This window comes from Drosophila montana, unplaced genomic scaffold, assembly GCF_035044405.1.
Source record: "Drosophila montana isolate Dmon_TW-CO22-7 unplaced genomic scaffold, ASM3504440v1 contig_1624_1, whole genome shotgun sequence".
Lineage (NCBI taxonomy): Eukaryota > Metazoa > Arthropoda > Insecta > Diptera > Drosophilidae > Drosophila > Drosophila montana.
In genome coordinates, this window is record NW_026996559.1 from 239,581 (window position 1) to 261,865 (window position 22,285).

Sequence of the window (22,285 nt, forward strand, 5' to 3'; positions counted from 1 at the left end):
GGGTGTAAGAATGAGGGCGACTACCGTCACGTTTATACCGTATTGCCGCCCGGCTGTTCTTTGAGAGAAAAAAGACTGAGTCTTAATTTCAACATCACAAGCTACACAATACCTTGTAGCTCAAGCCCAGAGTATTTTAAGTTATAGGAGCGTGTGCATTACACGATGTACACGATACGTTGTTTTCGTAAAAAAAACACGTTATTTTAACACGTTAAATACATGAAAATACAAAGAAAAACACGTTTGTTTTTGTAAAAAATCAAAACGTTTTATTTTAATAAGTAGCATTTAAAAACATAAGAATATATCTAAATCTAATACATATTTTTATTACTGGATTTGCGTAATTTATGTGTACATATTTTGTTTTTGTACAAATGAAGAAATGTTAAGATTACGCATTGTAAGTTTTGTGAAATGCACAACTATTTTAAAATACTTGATAAACATGATATTTTTAGATTGTTTAATCGGCCGTTTGGGTATTATATTGTGCGTAAGTATATTAGTTGTGTACATGGAGGGGTTCTGGCAAAGTGGGCTTTCGCAGTTTGCTGTACACACATACATATATGCAATATAAATGTTACAAAAATAAATATGTGTATAGAATAATACAAATGTGTTATAAATATAAAAAAATTTATACATATATATGTTTTTAAGTAACTAGTCATCGTTTCAGATGAGTACAGCATGAAAAGAATGTTTATCCTGGTAAAAGGGAATGGGCAGGCATGATTACTGAATCGTTCGACTCTTTTGGGTTTCACAAGTATTAATTGATTGAACGGTGTGAGATAAATCCAAATTGTGATTAATGCATGTTAACTGTTTTGGGAGCAAGAGAGCTATGCCCTTTTAAGCCATTAGGCACAGAGTATGCCATATATATAGCAATATATGTATCGAAAAATAAATGATACGTTGTTTATATATATATATAAAGAACCTAAAAGGTCTAGTATATTTAAGTTTACTTAGTCGCGTAAATGTAGGGTAATAACCTGCTCAGGTTACAATATGGCTAAACAAGTCGAGAGCAAATGATAGGATAATATGATTGAATTAGTTTGGGTAATGAGTAGTAGCCAAATGAATGAGAGTATGAAAATGATGCGAGTAAAGCTGCTCAGAGAATGCGTGAGGAAAATGGGCTGAATCAGTTCTGATCGGGAGTAAGCCCTTTCTTGTAGCGAAGTGTTAGTAAAGGTCATATGTTGCGGTATACAAAGCATTAATTAGGGAGAGTAAGGAGGCGGTAGATGCACATCAAATGACAGTTGAGGATGTTAAATATACCACAAACCAACGATGGTAGAAAATAGCACAGACTAAAGCCTAAAATTTACACGTGCTCAAGCTAATAGATGGCCTACATCAAGTTCACTTTGGACATGTACATGGACAACCTGAGGCTAAGGCTATGCGCTACTTAAAGCTAATTTGTCATTGGTCCGGATCGCAATGGCGATCAGTTGTATTCGGGCTTGGGAAAGTAGTCGGGCACAAATATGTGCACAATGATGCCGGTGGTCATGAGCGCAAAGTAGAAGAGCACAGCCACCCACCAGAGTATGCGCTCCCAGCGACGCACCTCCAGATTGCGCAGCACCCCAATTCCCACAAGGAGGCCAGCAACGGCCCCAGACAAATGCGCTACGTATCCAATCTGGTCATGTTGATCAGTCAGATGGCGGTACACTGACGTGCCCAGATCGGTGAAGCAGAACACAAGGAAGGCAAGCAGCTGTACAATCGCGTACTCCATTTCTGAGTAGTTCTGCAAACACAGGTGGGATTCGAAATGTGAGTTGACACTTAACGTGCTATGCAGCGGTATATAAAGACTTACCATGATAATCGTCGCAATGTGCGCAGTGATTAAGGCATATACACCGCCGGAGGCGCCTGCCAAAAAAATGCGTGGACTGGTCAGCGAGGTGCCCATTGATCCGGCCAGTACGCCGGCCAAGTAGACGAGCGCCACACGCCACCAGTGATGCACTAGCTCCAGGGCAATGCCAAGGAAGATCTGTATGATCAGATTCATCATGAGGTGCATGATGCCCACGTGCACAAACATATAGCTGAGAAAGCGCCACGACTCGTAGCGCTTGTACGGATTGTAAATGAAGAGCGTCGCCGCTGGTCCGTTGGTGCTCTCGCCCAGGCGCTGGTTGTGATTCGGATCGTCCCTGTTAGCACAAAGTTTTGCCACACATCAATAAATCATTCAAGCAAATTGGTGTAAGAAAGCAACTCACTGAAAGTAGATGACGTCCACCAGAAACATAATGATCTCGATGATCGAGAAGATGACCATGGTCAGCGGGGGCGGGCAGATGGACATTTGTTTTTCGTACGCACCATCCGGCTCGTCGCCCTCCAACGGCTTTGGCGGGGGCACCACATACCGGCAATATCTGGTCAGCATATTGCGTATCATCCACTTGTGGTGCAGCGACATGGTATAAAACTCGTCAAAGTCCAGGTGCCCATTGTTGTCCACGTCGCTCCTGCGCAGTATTTGCTCGGCAATGTACGCCGGTATGTCCCGGCAGTAGCCATCCGATATAAGACCCTTCAGCTCGTGTGTGCTGATAAGCCCATCCCTGTCCGAATCGTGCTGCGTGAAGAGGCAATTACAAACTTGTCTATTAATCTAAAGTAATTCAAATAAGATGCACCTAAAACTGATTTCTTATATTTGACCTGATTTTCATTACAAGAGTTGTCTTTTCGATAGTTTTTCGTAGCAGCATAGAAGGAGAAATCTTCGCCTTTATGAAGTACATATATTCTTCATCATTATCAACAGACTAGTCGATATAGAAATGTGCGTCTTTTTCAGTCTCAGTCTCAGTCTCAGTGATGAGCCACTGCATATGTCCGTCTTTCTGCTACAGGCAGTACATCTGTATGTATGTCAGAGCCAACCGGATCGGGCCATGGGCAGTCGAAAACTAATTATTTGTATGGTTATTGGTTGTTTAAGATATCTCGACCAACTCTCCGCACATATCTGCAAGAGCGTAAGCTGTGTGTATACAAGGGAATTTAATCTTCGGTGTGCCGTGAGTTCTTCTTTATTTTAAGAACACGCTTTGCCCACACAATACATATTGGCCGCTTGCTTTGTTTGAATAGAAAATAATTAATAAATATTAAAAAAGACAACAATGTGTTGGTAAAATTTTGTTAAATCTGATTATCATTATTTTCAAAAATGAATCAATTAAAAATAATATTCAATTGGGACAAACAAATATACTTTCTACTTTGGGGTGTCGGTATCCCATTAATCGAATCGATTAAGTAAATATCAGTCAGGCGAGTCGTTTCTAAGAACTAGTCTCTTTGCTTTGACGGCATGAGTAGTATAAAAGCACTCTATTCAAATTTCTGAGGGTAGCTATCGAAGAAAAAGAAAGTATTTTTGTATTTCATATATGACAAATATTTTTTAATCAATCATTAGCGTAGCATATACCAAGTTTGAGCTATTTAATTAATTTAATTTTAATTTGAAGTTGTGCTTCAGCATTGTTTATTCGATATAGCTACAAATTTATTACTTGTAACTCCTTAAAGTTCCCGGTATTTTGTCCGCTCCAAGTTTGTTTCTTCAAAATTTAGACATCAATTCCCCTTTTTCCCGCCTGTGGAAAATTTACACGTACTTTTATTTTACACAGATATTTCAAAACTATTATGAACTCGACCAAATTATTAACAAAAATTTGGAATTATTAATTCTTGTGTGAAATGATCTTATGCTCGGAACTTCAGCCATTCAACGGTTGACTTGCATTTTGCATCCTCTTTTTAAAATGAGTGAAACACGCATCGAATTAACTTTCACAATTATCCTTGAAAACGAGCTTAACTCCGATCGGACGATAGACAATCAACTTTCATACAACCGTTTTCCGCCAATTTACCATAGTCGGAGGTGGAATTTCCAAAATCGCTGAAACACGTTTAAAGTAAAGTTAAGTTTAATTATGATCTAATGTAGAGCTTTGAAATTAAGTTTAAAGCTGAACATACGAAACTTTAAGCTTCAGGAGTTGTGAATATTCGAAGAGTGTGAAACACGTCTCAAAAAAGATCCCTGGAAGTGACCGCAAACTTAACTCAATAAATGTTCGACCCCTACTTCCACCAAGGCGGGGGTTTGTGTGTGTGTGTGTGGAAATTCTGAAGTGTGAAAGACGTTCACGTATCAGATGAACTTCCACTAAGACCTTTAAATGTTAGTTTGAGGCCAAACAGATGGTAAACAATATTGATTTACACGACCGTTTCCGCGATTTTTCCAAACTTGCGGGTGGAATTTCCCAAAACCCCTTCAATTCGTTTTTAGACACTAAACTTGTAACAAGTTGATGCCCCGACTCGAGTAGGCGTCGTTTGAGTGCTTTCAACGGGATCTCGGATGTGTCAGTTTCATCCAGTAATAGTCATTTAAATTGTACGGCAAACATCTCGGAACAAATAGCAAGACATCACTTGAGCTGAGGCGTAAGCTTTGTGCTTCGTAGGGCCAGCAACAGCATACAAAAATTTACAGGTGGGGGCGTAGCCAAACCCGATTAGTCTCTCCTCTTCTAGTAGCTGCCGTAGTTCTTATAGTTCCGGTTGTACTCCGTGAAGTTCCCATTGCAGAATGACGCATTTGTGGCGGGCGAGCAAGAATATGATGGGTTGGTTGCTGGGCCAGCAGCCGGAGCAATGCAACTGTGATTGGCCGGATGACGATGAGGCCGAGGTGCAAGAGTCTTCGGGCGTTGGCACCGTCATAGTCATATATACGGCCCTGGCGGGACTGTTTATTGGGGCGAACCTCTTGCCCAGCCAGGTGACCCAGAGCCCACCGGCGTTGCGAGACCGAGAGATACGTAAGGAGCAACAGCGGCGCCGCAGCAAGCAGCCGCTCAACGATATCAACAGAAGATCAAGAAGGAAGCAGCCGCTGGACAATTTTCATGATGCGCTGCAGCCGACCGCAGAGGAGGAGACCCAGTGGCTGAAAATAAGCGACCGGGGCAAAAAGAACGCCAAGGAGATCTTCTTTGATGTGCCCAACGACAACAGTGAGGAGGATCATTTCATCGACGTCCAAGAAGATTAAGACTGACTTGTAGCCAACGCATGCAAACAATAGCTACGTTTCGATATCGTTTTCGAAAGCCGTTTTCCATTTGCAATATCCCAAATTTTAAATAAAGGTCGCTTCAGACTGTCTGAAGCTTAGACTATAACACCTGTTTGCCATACAATGTTAGGCTTAAAGTGCGTAAGTGCCGCATTGCGCATGCCACATCCAACTGATGCAACAAACCACTCCAAATGTAGCCAAAACTAGTCGCCACACTGGCCACAAATGGCCAGGCCAGGCAGCTGATAAAATGCCCAAATCGGATCGAATGCATTCGAGTATTTGACAAATCCGTCAAAACTGCATTCGAATCGAGGCTAAAGCAATCACAAGCACTTGCTCAAAACGTTTCTCTGACATCAATTGGCGATAAAAAAAGAAGAGAAAAGAGTACTCCCTTCTATGTGGATGTAGAGGGCGGGCAAATCTTGAAAATCAAAATTTTCCCAAACATTAAGGCTTGCGTCTCTTATAAGCTGTTTAATTTTTACCGTAAACCTCTGAGTAGTATTTATGTACCAAATGAATAAATACATACACATATACACATGTATGTTTGTTTGCGTTACTAAGTGCAGACCATAAGCAACAGGTGGAGATATGGGTGCATGTATCTAGCCATCTGCATTGCACATTTGTCGATGTGTCTCAGCTATGGAAACAAAGCAAGCACAAGCCATAAACTGTTGTGATTGTTGATTGGGTGTGGACATTAGAGTAGGAGACAAGGGGGGGGGGGGGTGTATTAGAGAAGAGTAAATTACAAAAATAAGTCACTGAGTCACAAATTGCAATCGGGCAGATGTTGTACAGTCAGTCCTGTATGTGTGCATATAAATATTATGTGTGTGTATGTTTGTATGTATGCATGTATGTGTGTAAGGCCATGAAATGTTTGGCGTTTGGGGTTACGCGCCACTTTAAAAGCCTCTGGTCGAGCAAAATTGATAAGATTGCGAAGCAATATTTTGATATTGCTTTGGCTTCTTGCCTACTGCTCAAATGCTTAAAGCGAACTTGAGAAAACACGGAATCTAGACCGTGCTGATAATTATCAGCTAACCCCATACCAGATATACCAGATATTAATAAATAGACGTTAAGCACGAGCTAGAACTGCCCAGCAAAAGAAAACTTACAGAAGTAGCAGAAGAATAATCAACGCAAATGTTGTGTTGTTCTCTCAGTTGCCAGGGGCCAATGAACGAAAGGGGCCGGCGAGCTTAAGACAATGAAGGGGGAAAAGAGAGAGAGCGAGCGAGCGAAAGAGAGGGGTCGAGGAAAGGGGCAGTTTGACTAGAATCCAACTAATAGAATGGAATGCTGTTCAGCAGAAACACCACAAAGAAACAAAATAAAAAACGAAAAACATTCAAGGGATTGAGAGAAGGTGAGCGGGCCACTTGATAATGAATAGAAAACAATGCTAAATGCTAAAAATTAAAACGGCAATAACAATTTCGTGCGAGTGACTAGGACCAAATCAACTTTTTGACAGCCAAGAACAATACTGAGCAGCAACAACGACGACAGAAATGCCCACAATTAAATTCATACACACATGTACATAGCCACATTTGTATGTGCATATGTATGCATGTACATATAACCGGTTGTTTCTCTCTACAATTTTTTTACTCGATAAGACATTCGTATTCCCCTCAGTCAGCTTGTTGTTATTGTTGCAATGTTAAGCAAAAACAAACTGAGAAAGGCACACAAAAAATGTTAACGGTGAAATATGCAAAAGTGTGAAATTGAGTGAATGTTGTGTTTGGAGATGTAGACGTGACATTGATAAGCCCGCTCATTTCAACAACGGAATCTGCAAATAACGCGCAGCCGCAGCGGCAACGGCAGCGACAGTTTGGGGAGCATGCATAAAAATAGAGCGTGAGAGAGTGAGCAATGCAAAAGAAAAACCGCAGTTTGATGACTGCCGCACGTAGGGCGAGCCATCAGTCGGTTGAGGGGTAACGAATGACGGCGTTGATGATTCACAACTGTTTGACACGCGCAACTCAGTTGAACTTTCACCAAGAGCAAGGGGACGCGCAAAGACGGGCGTTTCAGATAAAACAAGAATATTCATTCATGCATACGCTCGCAGCGACACCGGCAGAGCCAGAGAGCGGAAAGAGAAAGAGTGACATTTGGCTTACCTTGTCGAAAATTTCGCGCATTTTTCGACGATCCTCTGGCTCCTGCACTGAATTGGACTGATTAAGTGGTATCTCCTCCATGTCAATGGTGTCCTGACGCAGCGTTGGCGGCCGCACTGGACGCGTTGGTGATCGTCGCTCGGGCGGTATATTTGGATAAAGGCCATTTTCAACATCCCGTTGGTGCTGCTGCTGCAGCTGCTGGGCGGGCGTTTGGCTCTGCTGGCGCGATACCGATTTTACAGGCATTCTCTCTGTCACTCCGCGGGAAAGTGGGGCGGGGGGAAAATGCGTTTGTTTCTTTGCTTTTGGCTCGGTTTGTTATTACTTGCTGGTGCAAACGGTGCTATTTCAATGTTAAGGCCAATTTTAACGTGACGATGACACTTAGTAATAACTTGTGCTTCGACTCATGCTTACGATAAGATTATTAGTTGGCCATAAAAACTGTCAGGCACTCACAACCGCAGGCAAAATGAAATGCAGTTTAAAATCACACAAACAACAAAAATACTAAAAAAAAATAAAACAAATAGGAGTCAAAGGTACCGCACTAACCGAGCTAAATGCGTCCGCACAGTTTGCTCATTCGAAATAGAATGAGAGAGAAAAGGAATGAAAGAGAAGAAATTAAATGAAACACTGTGCAGCTAACGCATATGTTAACTCGCAATGCGCTGTTACGCAAGCTGGCCACACTGCTTATGCAATTCTGTTAACAGGGGAGTATTCTGTAAAGTGGTATTGCCACCCTTTCGTCTAAGCCACCTTCTGGCAGCACCGTTGTTTTGAATTTTGCCTAATGAACTGAAATTTAAATATTGCAGACTTTTTGTTTTTGTATTTGTTTGCTGCTTTTTATTTATTTATTTGTTATATCCTTCAATGCTGGTACGCCGTGTCTATTTCTTATTGAATTTGTTCCTTCTAATTTCATCGCATTCTGCTGGTTTGTGTTGTTAATCAACCTCTTACACCGCACACATGCATACATACAATGTACTAAATTTATAGGTTTATAAATTAGTTTTCATATTTATTTGATTTTTGTTTTAATACGTATAAATAAAAACTTAAACAAATTTACTGCACACACATTTTTATATCTTGCTGACTACTCAAAAAAAAAATTATTTTAAATATATTTTTGTATTTGTTTTTTTGTATTTTTTGTTTGCCGTGTTTTAGAATCTTTCAAGTTTTCAACATTGTGTAACATAGTTTTCTAATTTACTTGACGCCGTTCGTAGCATTTCCTTAATAAAATTGTTGCACTTTCAACAAATTTTTATAAATGTTTATATATTAAATATTCTTGTCTAAAATTTGCAACTATTTCGTTTTAGACTTTTAGTTTTCCTCTTGAGTTTTCCTCTCTGTTATCGTTCTCATTTTTGCCATTTACTAATCGCGTTTTAAATAATTAATTACAACATTTATATCTTTTTTTTAAACAGCTACGCGTTGTCTGCTTCTTCCATTTTGTGTTTCTCTTAGCCTAATGCCTAGTTTTCAATAGTTCAATAGTTTATTGTTTTTTTTTCATTTCCATTTTTATTTTTAAGTTTTTACAGTGCCTATTTAAGATGGCTACTCTATTTCATATTGTATTGCATACTATTTATTTGCTTGCTGGCGGAATGTTGCTTATTTTCTTTTTTTATTGTATTTTGGGTGTTTTTTTGTTTTTGTTTTTGTTTTGGATACTCGTATTTTCGTATTTCTTTCTTTTGTTTTATTTGGCAATGACGTACTGATTCTGTTGTCTCTTTCATCCTTTTACTTTTGTTTACAACTCTTCCTGCTTTTGCTGCTCTCACGTAGCTTGTTATTAAAAATTAATCGTATTACTGCATATAATTTATGTGTATATTTATATGTAAAGTTTATGTATATATTTATATAAAGTAAATAGATTACGTAATTGTAACATTCGCTTGCTTCTGCCCTTGCTCTTCCATTGGCTGCTCTCTATCTCTTCTCTCTCTCTCTCTCTCTCTCTCTCTATTTTTCTTCATAAACTCTTTACTCTATTTTGTTTCAACATTCGCTTTTTCTTAACGAATTATATTTGATCTGTTAAAGTATGGGTGTTCCGAGTTGGAGTTGGTTTTCGATCTCGATATCGATTGCGATTTAGAGTACAGACTGGCCAGCGTTACAAAAACTGAAACTCGTTTTTTTTTCAAATTTCAATTTGCCCTTGAAATTAAGGAAGTGCTCAACAAGTTCTTATCAAATAATCATAAACATTTGAAAAAAAAAATATAATAAAAAAAAATCAGTTTAATAGTTAACTTACAATTTTTGTGAACATACTTAAGCAAAAGGAAATTAAAAAAAAAAATGGAATGCTTGAAATATTAGGAAACGTCTGTCCATGTTTAAAATGCATTTGAAACAAACAAGTTACATAGATAGATACATTCATAAATAATACGAGTATATGGGAACGGGTTAAGTACGAGTTAAAAAGTAAGTAAATAGGCAAATTACATATGCAAGTACACATATATGTTCAATTATACAAATTGCGGAAGGATGCCCTGTGTCCCGATCCGGTGACAGCAGCTGCTCCATCTCCAAATGGTTGAGTTGAAACGTATTTACAAAGCGGGCGCTGGCTCATCATCGGTAATTGGTAATTGGCTGGAGGCGGGGCAGGAGATGGAGATGGTGATGCGCTGCGGCCGGTGCCGAGGCTATTATGATTCGTCACGATTGTTGTGCACCCACTGGGCCGGCACCCATTGCGGCTCGCGCTCCAGCGAATTGATCTCCGCCAGCAGTTGGTGGTAAGCGCGCTCCGTATCATTGTTGATGATGATCATGTCGAACAGATGACCCCAGCGCGCCTCCATGTCCCGCGCGGTTGCGATGATGTCCTTAAGTTCCTCTTCCTGTGCATAAAAAGAAAAAAAGAAGAAATCGATTTATCGAATGGGTCTTACAATAATAACAATGATTTTAAATAACGATAACGATAAGCGACTCGACAGAATAGCTGATGTATTATCAGTATAAATGTGTTGTAGGACAAAAACATTTGAGACGCGAAGTGTGCGAGAATATTTTGGGTTTGATCTTGGAAAAAGATCATTTAAAACAAAAGTTACAAATTGGATATATCGATTTTGGCGAACTTTTTCTTACGCAGATCTACACGAGTATATGTACATTGCATATCGGAATTACCAATTACCATTTTGAAAAGCGAATGCAGTCTCTGCTGAATGCATTAAGATTGATTGATCAGACAACAATGGTCAATGGTCAGTTACTATAACGATAACGATAACCATGACGATTTCGATTTCGATAACGTACCTTAAACGGTTCGCCATTGCGCAGCTTCTTCTGCCGCAGTTTATCAAGGCTTGGCGGCGCCACTAGCACCACATAGGGCTTGAGGTCGGAGGCGCGTAACAGTTTCAAGCTCTGCGGATGCAGATTCAGCACACAAATCTTACCACTGGCGACGACTGTGCGAATGGCCTCAAGTGAAGTTCCTGCAAAGAAACATAGAGAAAATAAGAAAACAATCCCATTGCGTCCCAGTATGGCTGCCTCTTTTGGGCGTGGCAAACTTACCGTAGTAGGCTTTCTCATACTCGCCGTGCTCGACAAAGCGACGCGCCAGAATATCCGCCTCGAATGCCTGGCGCGTTATGAAGTGATAGTCCACGCCGGGCACCTCACCCTCGCGCCTGGCCCGTGATGTATCTGCATAATTGGAAGAGAGGAGAATCAAAGGAGCAATGGATGAGTTGGTGAATCTATTGGATCACAGTGGGATTGGGGGAGGAGTGAAAGAAGCCAACACTGAGAAAAGACGCATCATAAGCATTGGATATTTATTGAATTGATCTCTTCCCAACTGGGAATCATCACTTCTCGCAGGATTGTTGCTTTACATGCAGCTGATGGACTTTACTCAGTGTAAGGGTAATGCTAGCAATGCGCTGGGAATCGGTTGCGACTGCTTTACCCTTGGCTGCTGGTTTGAGCTTCTCCTCAAGCAAGTAGAAAACTGCGAGAGAGAGAAAGTATAATAGACAGACAGAGAGACAGCGAGAGAGAGAGAGAGAAAGAAAGAGAACAAACGAGAACAGGGGCAGAGTGTCGCGGAACTGTACTTACGTGGCACTGCCGCTGAGAAACGCTCGGAGTCGGCCATCAACCGCTGGCGCAGCTCATGTCGGCCAATGTTGGGTGGGCCGATGAGGACAATGGGGCGCTTGTGGGTGGCGCGAGGATAGTAGAGCGCCACCTCCTCGTAGGTGAGTATCTCCTCGGGATCCGTTTCGTCTGGCGCCGTTGTCGCATACAGCGGATAACTGCAAAGGGAGTAGAATATAATCTCGGTTGACTCAAGGTGCTACCATATCTTACCCCGCTTCGGAGCTAGCCTTCTTCTTCTTCTTGCGACCCTTGCGCGCACAGAGGAGCGTAGCGCCCTTGCTAGTGGCACCCTCTTTGCCACGGGAGCGAGCCAGACCCGCCTCCTCGGCAATTGCTAGTTTCATGGTCTCGCGCTGATGCTGGAAGGACTGACTAGGAATGAGGCCGGCTAGCGTTTGATCCTCTTCGCCCTCACGATACGCCTGCCACCAGTTGGGGTCCTCGCGGGAGATCACGTGCAGCACATCACCCTTTTGGAAGCTTATTCCCAGCTCCCGGCATGGTATGTACAGATCATCCTCCGGATCGTAATCGAAGTGGGCACGCACATGCAGCACGGCCGTATCCCGATGCGCCATGCCACCCACATGATGCATGCCCAGACCGCTGCAAAGGCCGCCGCCCGGCGGCGGACTGCCGGCAGGCACAATCAAAAACGTGAGGGTGCCCTGCATGGCACCCAGCAGGGCGCACACCTCGTTCACCGTTTTGCCACGCAGCTCCTGGCCGTTCACCTCCAGAATCTCGTCGCCCTCATGTAGCAGTCCAGACTTCTCAGCGGCACCGCCACGCACAATGCGCCCGATGACCACGGCCTCACCCTCGTTGCGCACCGTCGCTCCCAGCGGCTCCGTCGACTTTTCGATCTGTATGATCCGTATGTTGTCGTTCTGATCGTTCAGTGTCCCAAAGCATGCGCTCATGCCCGGCGGCGACTCACCGCGCACCGCCACCGCCACAGGCAGCGGCATTGCTCCACGCTGCGCCACCGATGAGGCTGGCACCACTGGCGGCAGCACCGCCATGCTTCTGCTGCTTGCTGACACCTTTGCCGCCGGCACGGGACTGCTGTGACCGCTGAGCGTGGTGGTTGTGACCGTTGGCGTATGCGAAGGCGTCGGCAGTGTGCCCGTCGGCGAGGGCGATGCATCCGTGTGGCTGGCAATGCGATCGTGCGCCAGCAGCAGGCCCTCCATCTCGTGGCTGGTTAATAGGTTGCCCAGCTCAATGGCCACCGCTGTGTTCGACTGCGTCAGCAGCTCTACGATCTCCTTCTGCAGACCCAGCGCGCTAACGTGCAGCGGGCCCGCTACTCGCGGTCGCCTGCGCTGCAGCACGGCACTCCTGGCGGCAAGCACATGCGCCACACTGGCGCTGGCCAGGACGTTGTGCGCTGCCGAGACACGGCCCGCTAGCGTGCTAAGCCCGCTCTTCGCCAATTGGCCCTGGAGACGTGTTAACGCCGCGATTAGCTCACCGTAACCTGTAAGAAATATTTGGAATTAGCTGGATGCACATCCTTAGTTGGACTCTTGAGCTGGGAGTGGCTGCAATCCTTGAGTCAATGTAATACTTCAATGGATTGGGGTTTTCTTGGGGATGGAGTGAGCATCTGGGCAGAGAGTTTGTTCTCCCAGCTCAGATCAGGGCTTCTTTATCTGGTAGGTAGGAGCCACTCTGGCCACTAAGCCCCAGGACCACCAAGCACAATAGACTGTCTCGGTAGCAGAGCCCTTCCCTTTGACATTTTTTCATTAATTTCATTATTATTGTGGGTCGAGGATCTACTAGTGTCTATCTGTCAAGTGGGTTGGTCTAAGCTACTTCCTAAATCCTGATATTATAATTCGGGAGGTGTTCAAAAAGTGAACTATTCTGTATGTGTATGCTATAAGAGAGTTGAGTTTATAATCTACTAGTTCTTTAATCGATCAACATTTCATTCCGAAGCAGCGACTCGGTTCAGGCTGTGCGTTGATCCCCAATCAGCGGGTCAGTCCTTCAGGCAATCAACACAAAAAGTTGTATACATATTCCTAACTTAACAGTCTGATGTATTTTACTAAATCCAAGGCCAATCTGCGCACTCAATTCCAAACGAAAATTGAATTCCGTATTGGATTTACTTGTGTTCGCAGTTGCACTATAACTATTCATTAAACCCTAAGCCTTTTTTTATTGAGTTCGTCCTCAATTTCGTAAATTTAGTTTGAACCGAACTTATTAACACTATTTAGATTTAGGCAAAACGCAATCGAAATTTCAATTACTCCTTCGGAGCTAGGTTTATGTCTGTGGAAAACCAGGTTCACTAACTGAATCAAAAGGCAATGATGCGGGCCGTGAACCAATCTAAATATGATTTATTTTAGTAAGCTCTTTGGCACTTTGGAATACCAAAATACAATATCTTCCGTTTGTTCTGGCTCGATTCTTTGAATGTGGCTTAACTTTCCATTGACAACAAGATAACCCTAGACAAGTGCATGTCAACTTGACTTTTTATGCCCTCTCCTTGCACTTACCATCAATGTGTTCCGTTGGCGTGACATCCTCATCCGGCAGATAGGCCTCGTTTTCAACCCCGGCAATTGTTGCCGCCGTGGCTGCTGTTTGCTGTTGCTGTGCCAGCGCCTTGCCAGCTGTGGGTGTGGCGTTTGCCGTATCCTGGAGCGCCTTGAGTTTGCGCGAGCCGCGCAAACTGTTGCGTAGAAACTCATTCTGCTGGGCGATGCGCTCCTCCTCCTCGCGTCGACGTCGCAGTTGCTCCTGCAATTGCAAAAAGACAAAGACAGAGAGAGAAAGCGGTTAGTTGCGGAAGGTGTAAATTTGAGGCTTCAGCGGGCGTACTTAATCCGCATTTGCGTCCATTCTGCTAATTTAATTAGCAGGTGGACAGAGAGTAACAGAGCTAATGAATGCATGCCACGATTAAATGCATACCCTGCACCAGGGACATTGACTAGAACTGTTCTATGGATGTTTTCAATTATGTGGTATATGCATTGCATTCCTGCAATCTACCACAAGCTGATGCCTTTCCTAGAAGAAAGCTTATGAGAGAGTTATGCGTGGCATGCAACAAATCCCTGAAGCGGGGCATGCAACAAGCACAATGGCAAAACCTGCTTTGACCAGCGAGCTAATGAGGGGCGTAGCGGGTTGTTGCGCAGTGGGAAGGCTTAGAGAAACCTCGCAAGTGCTTGGCTCGGGCTGGATTGGGTCAGTGGTCAGTGGGTTGGCTAACGCTTGGCAAACAGTGTCTACCAAATGCGCACCAAAGTGGCAAAAAGCCAGGCACATGGCTGGCTGAACCGTCGAACATCAGCCTAAAACCCTTAACTAATACCCACCGACCGCGCAATACTCTATGCACAGCTATAATCAGTCGAACTGAGTCTTCATTATTGATTGGCAGACTTTAACTCTGTAACCGCAAACCAATGGCTCTCAAACGGTGACTAAACATTGCACTAACCTAATATACTCTTTTATATTTAGTGAACAGAGAATATAAATCGATATATGTATGTATGTATGTATACATATTTAATAAGGTATGGGAAGTTCCACTTGCAATTGTGGAAGTAAGATCTGCCTCAAACTCAAACATATTTGTTTAATTTAACAATTTTCGCAATATCCACTCTGATTGGATGCGAAATACGGTTCAAAGGTTTTTTGCGTATTTTTCGGATTCAAGCTCTATTTTTTAGTGTACAAGAATTAAGTTGATTTTTGTCGATCCTTCAAGCTTGTTTCCAAATATGTATATAGAATGTCAAATTTAATTTGAGGCGTGGGATGTAAGCTTTTATGGGGTAGATTTAAATTGTTTAAGGACGAGAATTGAGTAGAGGTGTGATACCTAGAACTTAAAGTACCAAGTTTTGGCCGCGCAAGGCCGGGGAATACACACTAGTATGTATATGCATGACTCATATATTTAACTAAGAAATGTTTAATACTTAAAAAGAGTTTTGACTGTATTTCATATTCAGTAGTTTACATACATATGTACATATGTATATAGAAAAGGTTCAACGGGTGAACGTGTGGCCAATAAAGCATAAAATATGTTGTACTGAATCATTTATATGAATATGTTTGTATAATTGGGATAAGCGTGGATTTGAAAAGGTTGAAAGCCAAAAATACATACATGTGTATGTATGTACATACATACATATGTTTGTGTATACTAACTGAACATATGGAAATGAAGAAGACAATTCCCAATATCGATTAATCGCTTGGTATTCTTATAAGTACTAACAGAAGAACTGTACAATATACATATGTACATATACATACATACATACATATATGTTTGTATGAATAAGATAAGTTATTTCAAGCAGCGGCGTGTCAAAGTTGCGTTTTCGGTTCCGCTCTAAACTTGACCAAGAAAGATAACAAAGCTGCCCAACCACAGCTGGGACCTTGCCGCCGCCTTTCCAACACATTTATTCTCGGGGGTGTTCGGTGAAAAAATGAAAAAGAAAAACTTAATTGAATAACAACAGAGAGGCGCTGCAAATACAAAATACAAAAAAAAAGAGAAGAAACGAAAACAAAAGCCACGCAAAACAAGTAAGAAGTTGCAGTCGGGCTTAACCGACGGCGTGATACTCAAGACAGTTCGATAACAGCTGACGAGATAGCGATTGATACCGATATACCAGGTAAGATATTCATGCATCGATCTTTAAAGGAGCTCATCAATAGACTGCAGACGATAAAAATTTTCGCGATTTGGCATGCCCAGTTTAGCATAACTTTTAACACTTAATCTGCCAATAGACGGACGGACATTCCACTAAACCAGCATACTCTTTTTTACATTGTGAACAGAGACAAGAGAAGAAAATTTGCCAAACTTGCATAATGTGAATGCAGACGCGAACGAAAAAGAATAAAAGAGTCGAGAAAGAAGCGACAAAAACAAAAAAATATACGGACAGCATATGTTGAGGAACAGCGGGGGGGGGGGGGGGGTATTGGGGGAATTTAGTCTGCTCGTAGCGTGAGTAAAAAACTAACAACGAATAAAATGAAACTGGAAAGTCGACAACAACAACAACAGCTACACAAAATAGCGATGCGTTTAACATACATAGAAGCAGGAACTCAAATGGCAGCAGATAAATAGACTGAAGCTGGTTGCCAGACAACAATTTCCAGAAGAAGAACAAACAACTATAATTGACATTGGCAAGCTAGAACTCAACCACATACATGCACACATACATACATATATACACACACACATATGTGCATACGTACATAAATATGTACGTTCACAATTCAGTTTCTATTTCAATTCATTTATATTCAATTTAAACTGAAACTGGCTTAGGGTTTATTTGATTCCACTTATGATCTCCCGCAATACGCTTCGAACAGACGTATGTACATACATACATACATATGTATGTAAATCCTACTAAACTTGCGCCTCATCAATCAGCAAGCTACAACAACAACAACAACAGCGACTCAGCTGTAGCGATTGTAAATATAACAATAACCACAACAAAAACAAAAATAACAACTTAAAGTATCATTCTACTTGTTTCTTCTTCTGGTTGTTGCTGTTGTTGTTGTTGCTGTGGATGTATAGACGATGACATCATCGTCATCAACATCATGAAGCAACCTGCGCGTCGTCGGGCACAAAATAAATATTGCAAAAGCGCGTAAAACAAAAATTACAAATTTATTAACATGCCTACTTTTTGCTTTTGTATTTATTGTTATTCTTGTTGAGCCAAACGGCTGCTTCAACTTTGTCGCAGTCTTTGCGACACTGCCACATGAGTTTGAAACAAACAGAATTGAAACATTGGAAAACAGTTTAACATTTAAAGATACATGTATGTATGTCGTCTGGTTCTTTCCAGTTGCAGCCAAAACGGAAAACAATAAACTGTATAGTTAAAGCTTAAAGGCTTAGCAATTGTTTAATAATTTGTTCAAGTCGCGTGGAATTGGAACGCTTGGTTTAGAAATAAAGAAACTCAAATAAAAAAAAATACAAATTTTAAAAAATTCATTAATTATTTAATCAATTTAAGAGATTTACAAAACTGAAAAGAGAATAAAATGAAAAAATCAAATCAAACCAAGTAAACGAGATTTTTAACTTGATATAAAATTTGAAGGCTTTGCAATTAATAGTAAAAAGACAACTTTACTTAGAGGGACCACCACTATTGAAAATGTTGCAAAGTAGCAAAATTGTTTGATTGTTTGATTAAGAGCAGCTCCAATTAACCAAATAAAAAATCTAATAAGTAAGATGCCGATTGATTCAATGAGTAGAGTATCAAAGTGTCGGCGTCGGCTTGCCAAAGAATTCGTAGGCTATCGCTGGGAAAGCTGTTGTTGTTATTGCTGTGGCTCTTACTGTCGTCGAGCAACTGCGGCAGCCAGTTAGCCTAGTTTGCTGTTAACTGGTTGCCGTTTGCAGCTAGCATATATGTAGATAAAGCCAGTTGGCGATAGCAGCTGAAGGTTGCTGCCATTTAAAGGGAAAACCAACAGCAGCAGCAATTGCCCGAGTCGGGGTTTCCAAATATTATTTTGGTTGCTGCTGTTGCAGTTGCAATTTCTGCTGCTGCTGCTGCTGGGGCGGTTGCCTTGCCTGCCACACTTGCCTGTTGTTGTCGCAAACGCATCGAAGAGCGCTGAATTTGTGTGCCCCGACGCAACGCGGAGGCGTTGCGGTACGGCGTGCTGCTGGCGGATGATCCCTGATGTTGTTGTGGTTGCTCGATTGTTGCTGTTATATTCGCATTGCCGTTCATATCCCAATATTTGTTAATGTTGTTGTTGTTGTTGCTGTTGTTGTTGTTGTTGCTGTTGTTGTTGTTGTTGCTGTTCAAATTGAAGCATTGCTTGTCGTTTTCCCTTTCTAACAGCATTTGCTGCTGCTGTTCTTTGCTGTTGTTGTTGTTCACAATCTGATTGTTATTGTTGTTGCATAGCACATTCAACCTATTAGGTGTTGTTGGTGCTGCTGTTGTTGCTGCTCCTGTTGCCTCAGCTGACACACGCTGTGGCTGTTGCTGTCGCTGTTCGCCACCAAGATCGTTGTCCATTCTTATGTGCAATGTCGACAAGACCATGTTATGGGATTTGATTGTGGTCGATAATATTTGCTTTTTGTTTTTTTTTTATTCGATTGTCAATTGAAGTTTAACATTGTTTATTGTTGTTGTCGCTGCATCGCTATGCTGAATTTTATACATTTTTACACTGCTTCGATCGCTGGCCACGCCCCAGCCCACACAACCCTCCACGCGCTTTGTCGAGAGCAACTATGCAAATGGCCACGCCCCTCATTGACAGCTGCAGCGCATAAATTTGAATATGAACAAACTTTGGCTCCGTTCGGCTCCTCTGCGTTTGTTTAGCTCGAAAATGCAGCTTAGTGCGCATTTAAATTCAGCTTTTGCTGCTGTTGCTGCTGCAATGAAACTACGGCGGACAGTTTTTTCTTCTTTCTTTCTTGTTTTTTATTTTTATTTTGATTTTATGACACTGCGAGTGGCAAGTCGAAATAAAAAAGCGAAAGCTGCTGCGAGCTGCGAGCAGCAACAACAATAATGGCAATAGTTCTGCATTCTGTGGTCCGGCCAACACACACACACGCAACAGCAGCGATCCCGGCAGCAGCAAGCGGCAATAATTTCATAGACTTTCCATTCAACAAGCACTCGCAACGCTCGTGCGATTTACAACTAGTACAAAAAGTTTTTACTTTTATGCATTAATTTATTTATTTACATATTTTTGTTTTGTTTTCATTCAACTGATGTAGCTGTAGCCCTTTACGTGCGTCGCGTTGCAAATGAGACGCTGACGTCGCCGGCGCTGCTGTTGCTGCATTTTTATGTCGACGTTCACAAAATACAACAAAAAACAAAACACAAAAAAAAAACGACGCAAACAAAATTGAAACCAAAATCAAATATGACAAAAAAAACCGTTTACGTTTTACTGTTTACTTTGATAATTATTATTTTTTCCTCTCCATACTTTCAATGCAAATTGCGCGTCGTGAGTCAGCGACAAAGGCGAAAGACGACGCATTCTTGACGCAGTGTCTTGCATCTGTATGGGAAACAGAATCAACTATTCACACAAGCACCTGGCCACACTGGTGCACAGTGTTGCCGTGTCCTTTTGGGAGTAGCCCTTGCCGTACAGGGTTCGCGTTGGCGTGCAGTGTTGCCGTGTTCCTTTGCATGTTGCTGCTGCTCGTTTAGGCAACACTTATTGTTGCTGCAGTTGTTTCAATTGTTGAGTTAGCTCATTTAGAGGCAGCTGCTGTTGCTGCTGCATGTAGGCCGTACGCCCATTGCCCATAAATCCATAAATGACATTGTGAATGTTGTTTTTACGTTTTTTGTAATATTATTTCCACTGTTTGTTTGTTTTTTTTTGCGACGTGTTTTCAGCACAATTGCTGCCTGCCTGCTGGCCGCGCCTAAATAGCCAGCATAGTAGCGGGCTCTCATACTGCAGTGGCTCTCAAACTGCGCTGCTCACAATCCTCGCAAGCGCAGCGTTGGTTGTGGGTGGAGGGAGTGGGGGCTTACCGTGCAACAACTATTATTTAAGAAATTACACACACCCACACCCGCACCCACACACACACACAAGCACAACAAAAAAAAACCAAATAATTACATAAAAAAACTTATTTATTATATGACCGTCATTATATGCAACTACATATATATCCAATATACTCGTAGTTCATAGATCTTATCACCCCCCCCCCCCCACACACACACACACACACACACAAACACGCGCACACACTTGTCTATAAACACGCACGTTTGCCCGAAGAGCAGAAGCTGAAAATGCGGCCGATCGCAGAACGCGTAGAAAAACAACTAAAAATGCCAACTGAAAAATCATAACAAATGAGCGGTAAAGCGGCCCCTCCCCCCCTCATACCCCTTTCGCAACCGCTGCGCCGACCCCTCCCTCTGACCAACCAGTGCGCGGTGAGCGCATGAGTAATTGTATTGTGAGCGAAGGTCTGTGTCTGTGTGTGTGAGTTTCGAGTGGGATTTTAAGTGTGTGTGTGAGTGTGAGCCAAGTTTCCAGCCGTTGCTGTTGTCGTCGCTGGCCCAACACAAGCAGCAACAACAACAAGAGACCTCGCAATGTGTGAAACAAAATGCGATGACTTTTGCTGCTTATGTGTGTGCCTCTGTGTGCGTGTGTGTGTGAGTGTGTGAGTGTGTGTGCGTTAATGCTCCTACCACTAACACACACAGAAACACACGCTGTCATCGTTGCCAACAGTCGTATAAAAAAAAAGCAAAAAATTTATATATGTATATATACATATATAAATAAATTGTTTAACTAATTTGCGTACTTGGGGCGAAAATGCCGCAAAGCACAAGCCAAAGCGTATTTGACAGCAACGAAAACAAAAACAACAACAACAGTTGAAAACAACAACCCCAAAGCGGCAATAAGCAAATGTTTTACAGTTAACAATGGGTCAATGTGTACTGACACAAATATACCCTACAATTAACGGAAAGCCACATTGCTTGATTGCTACTCACTTCCGTTTGCCAGGTAAAACAAAAACGGTTGCATCTGGCTAGGATCTTTTAGTCGGGAGAGCGTGGCTAAGGGATACCCTTTACAGAATCTCCAACATCCCTCGTAATCACCAGGGTATAAGGGCAATGTGCAACTGTATGTGCAGACAAAAGAAGATATCTTCGAAGCGAAGCTAGATATCTTCCAGTCGCGCACTTTCGCATTAGCTAATTGTAAATGTTTCTTCCAGTGGGACACTTCTGCTGATGCGTTCCATGCGTCACTCTCGACTCTATCTCCTAGCTCAAGTGGGCTGCGATATCTACCGGAAGACTTGTATTTGCCTCTCTAGACATCAGCTCACCTGCTGAAGCTGTTTGAAAAGTTTAAATTTGGTTTCGAAAATGCTTGGACGGGCCAGTTATTATTAGTATGCCAAGCGCTAAAAGTCCCAGGGAATACTGGACGGAGACGCGTTCAAATTGTATTAAAAGGTTTTGAATTTTAATTTTCATCATGAACTGCAGCAAATTGAAGCCGATTCTGGCGACATTGGGCGGCTACGGATCCCTATTGATCGTAGTCGTTTCTGCTATACTTGGAAAGCTGTGGAAGTTGCTTTGCAAGATATACATCTTTTTGATTCTATTTTTAATCACCTTGGGCATCCTGATGTACATTGTTCAACAACACCTCAAGAAGTATCCCCGGAGCCCCGAGATAGTCCGTGAGCTATACACAAACAACGTCGTGATGGCCCTGATGCTGACCCTGTTGTACTATTACTTCTATGAGGGTTATATGCTGATCTATTCTCAGAATCCAGTCGAGCATATTGCCAGACGTCGCTCGCTTTTCTTGTTCTTTTTGTAATTCCCAAAGGAACTGAACTGAAAGTGCTCCGAGCGTGCTTTTCTGGCTTATTACCAGTTCCAATTAGTTAAATAAATCAATTAAAAAGTGCGACATATGAACTGAAAGAATCCATTATTTTCCCTTCCAAGGAGTTTTCGAAGTAACCTCTTTGTTAATTACCAAATGGTTATGAATATTTAACCATCAAGCGATTATTTTATCCCATTCAAGCGATTATTTTATCCCATTCAAGCTTATTTGTCCCACTTCGAGTTGATTGTGATATATAGTCCTAGATTACGACTGGAAAATGGGCTTGTAGGATCAGCTCAAAGCTGTC

The 22,285-nt window shown here is 42.2% G+C and overlaps 3 protein-coding genes across 10 annotated transcripts in view; 1 reads left to right on the forward strand and 2 right to left on the reverse strand.

Annotated features, from left to right (window-relative positions):
• Nucleotides 1-312: 312 nt before the first annotated feature.
• On the reverse strand, nt 313-7,913 carry rho-4 (rhomboid-4). The gene is made up of 4 exons (XM_064699644.1): nt 7,330-7,913; nt 2,271-2,632; nt 1,859-2,201; nt 313-1,786 (listed from the first exon to the last, which is right to left on the reverse strand). The coding sequence occupies exons 1-4, from the start codon at nt 7,576-7,578 to the stop codon at nt 1,478-1,480; spliced, it is 1,263 nt and encodes a 420-aa protein (XP_064555714.1). The 5' UTR covers nt 7,579-7,913; the 3' UTR covers nt 313-1,477.
• Nucleotides 4,432-5,270, forward strand: LOC135440464 (uncharacterized). 3 transcript variants are annotated; one of them, XM_064699647.1, is made up of 2 exons: nt 4,432-4,579; nt 4,675-5,270. In XM_064699647.1, the coding sequence occupies exon 2, from the start codon at nt 4,676-4,678 to the stop codon at nt 5,138-5,140; it is 465 nt and encodes a 154-aa protein (XP_064555717.1). In that variant the 5' UTR covers nt 4,432-4,579; nt 4,675; the 3' UTR covers nt 5,141-5,270. The 3 variants fall into 3 exon arrangements, with proteins under 3 accessions (XP_064555717.1, XP_064555716.1, XP_064555715.1); XM_064699646.1 differs by having other exon boundaries at nt 4,433-4,579; nt 4,663-5,270; XM_064699645.1 differs by having other exon boundaries at nt 4,455-4,579; nt 4,633-5,270.
• Nucleotides 7,914-8,721: 808 nt separating the features above from the next.
• sdt (stardust) overlaps nt 8,722-22,285 on the reverse strand; it is a 96,618-nt gene continuing 83,054 nt past the window's right edge. For all 6 annotated transcript variants that reach the window (XM_064699531.1, XM_064699536.1, XM_064699532.1 and 3 more), the window contains 6 exons: nt 14,037-14,280; nt 11,722-12,994; nt 11,470-11,666; nt 10,921-11,052; nt 10,657-10,838; nt 8,722-10,229 (listed from right to left, as the gene is read on the reverse strand). In XM_064699531.1, the coding sequence (XP_064555601.1) occupies nt 10,035-10,229; nt 10,657-10,838; nt 10,921-11,052; nt 11,470-11,666; nt 11,722-12,994; nt 14,037-14,280 (2,223 nt within the window). In that variant the 3' untranslated portion in view covers nt 8,722-10,034. The remainder of the gene's footprint in view (nt 10,230-10,656; nt 10,839-10,920; nt 11,053-11,469; nt 11,667-11,721; nt 12,995-14,036; nt 14,281-22,285) is intronic.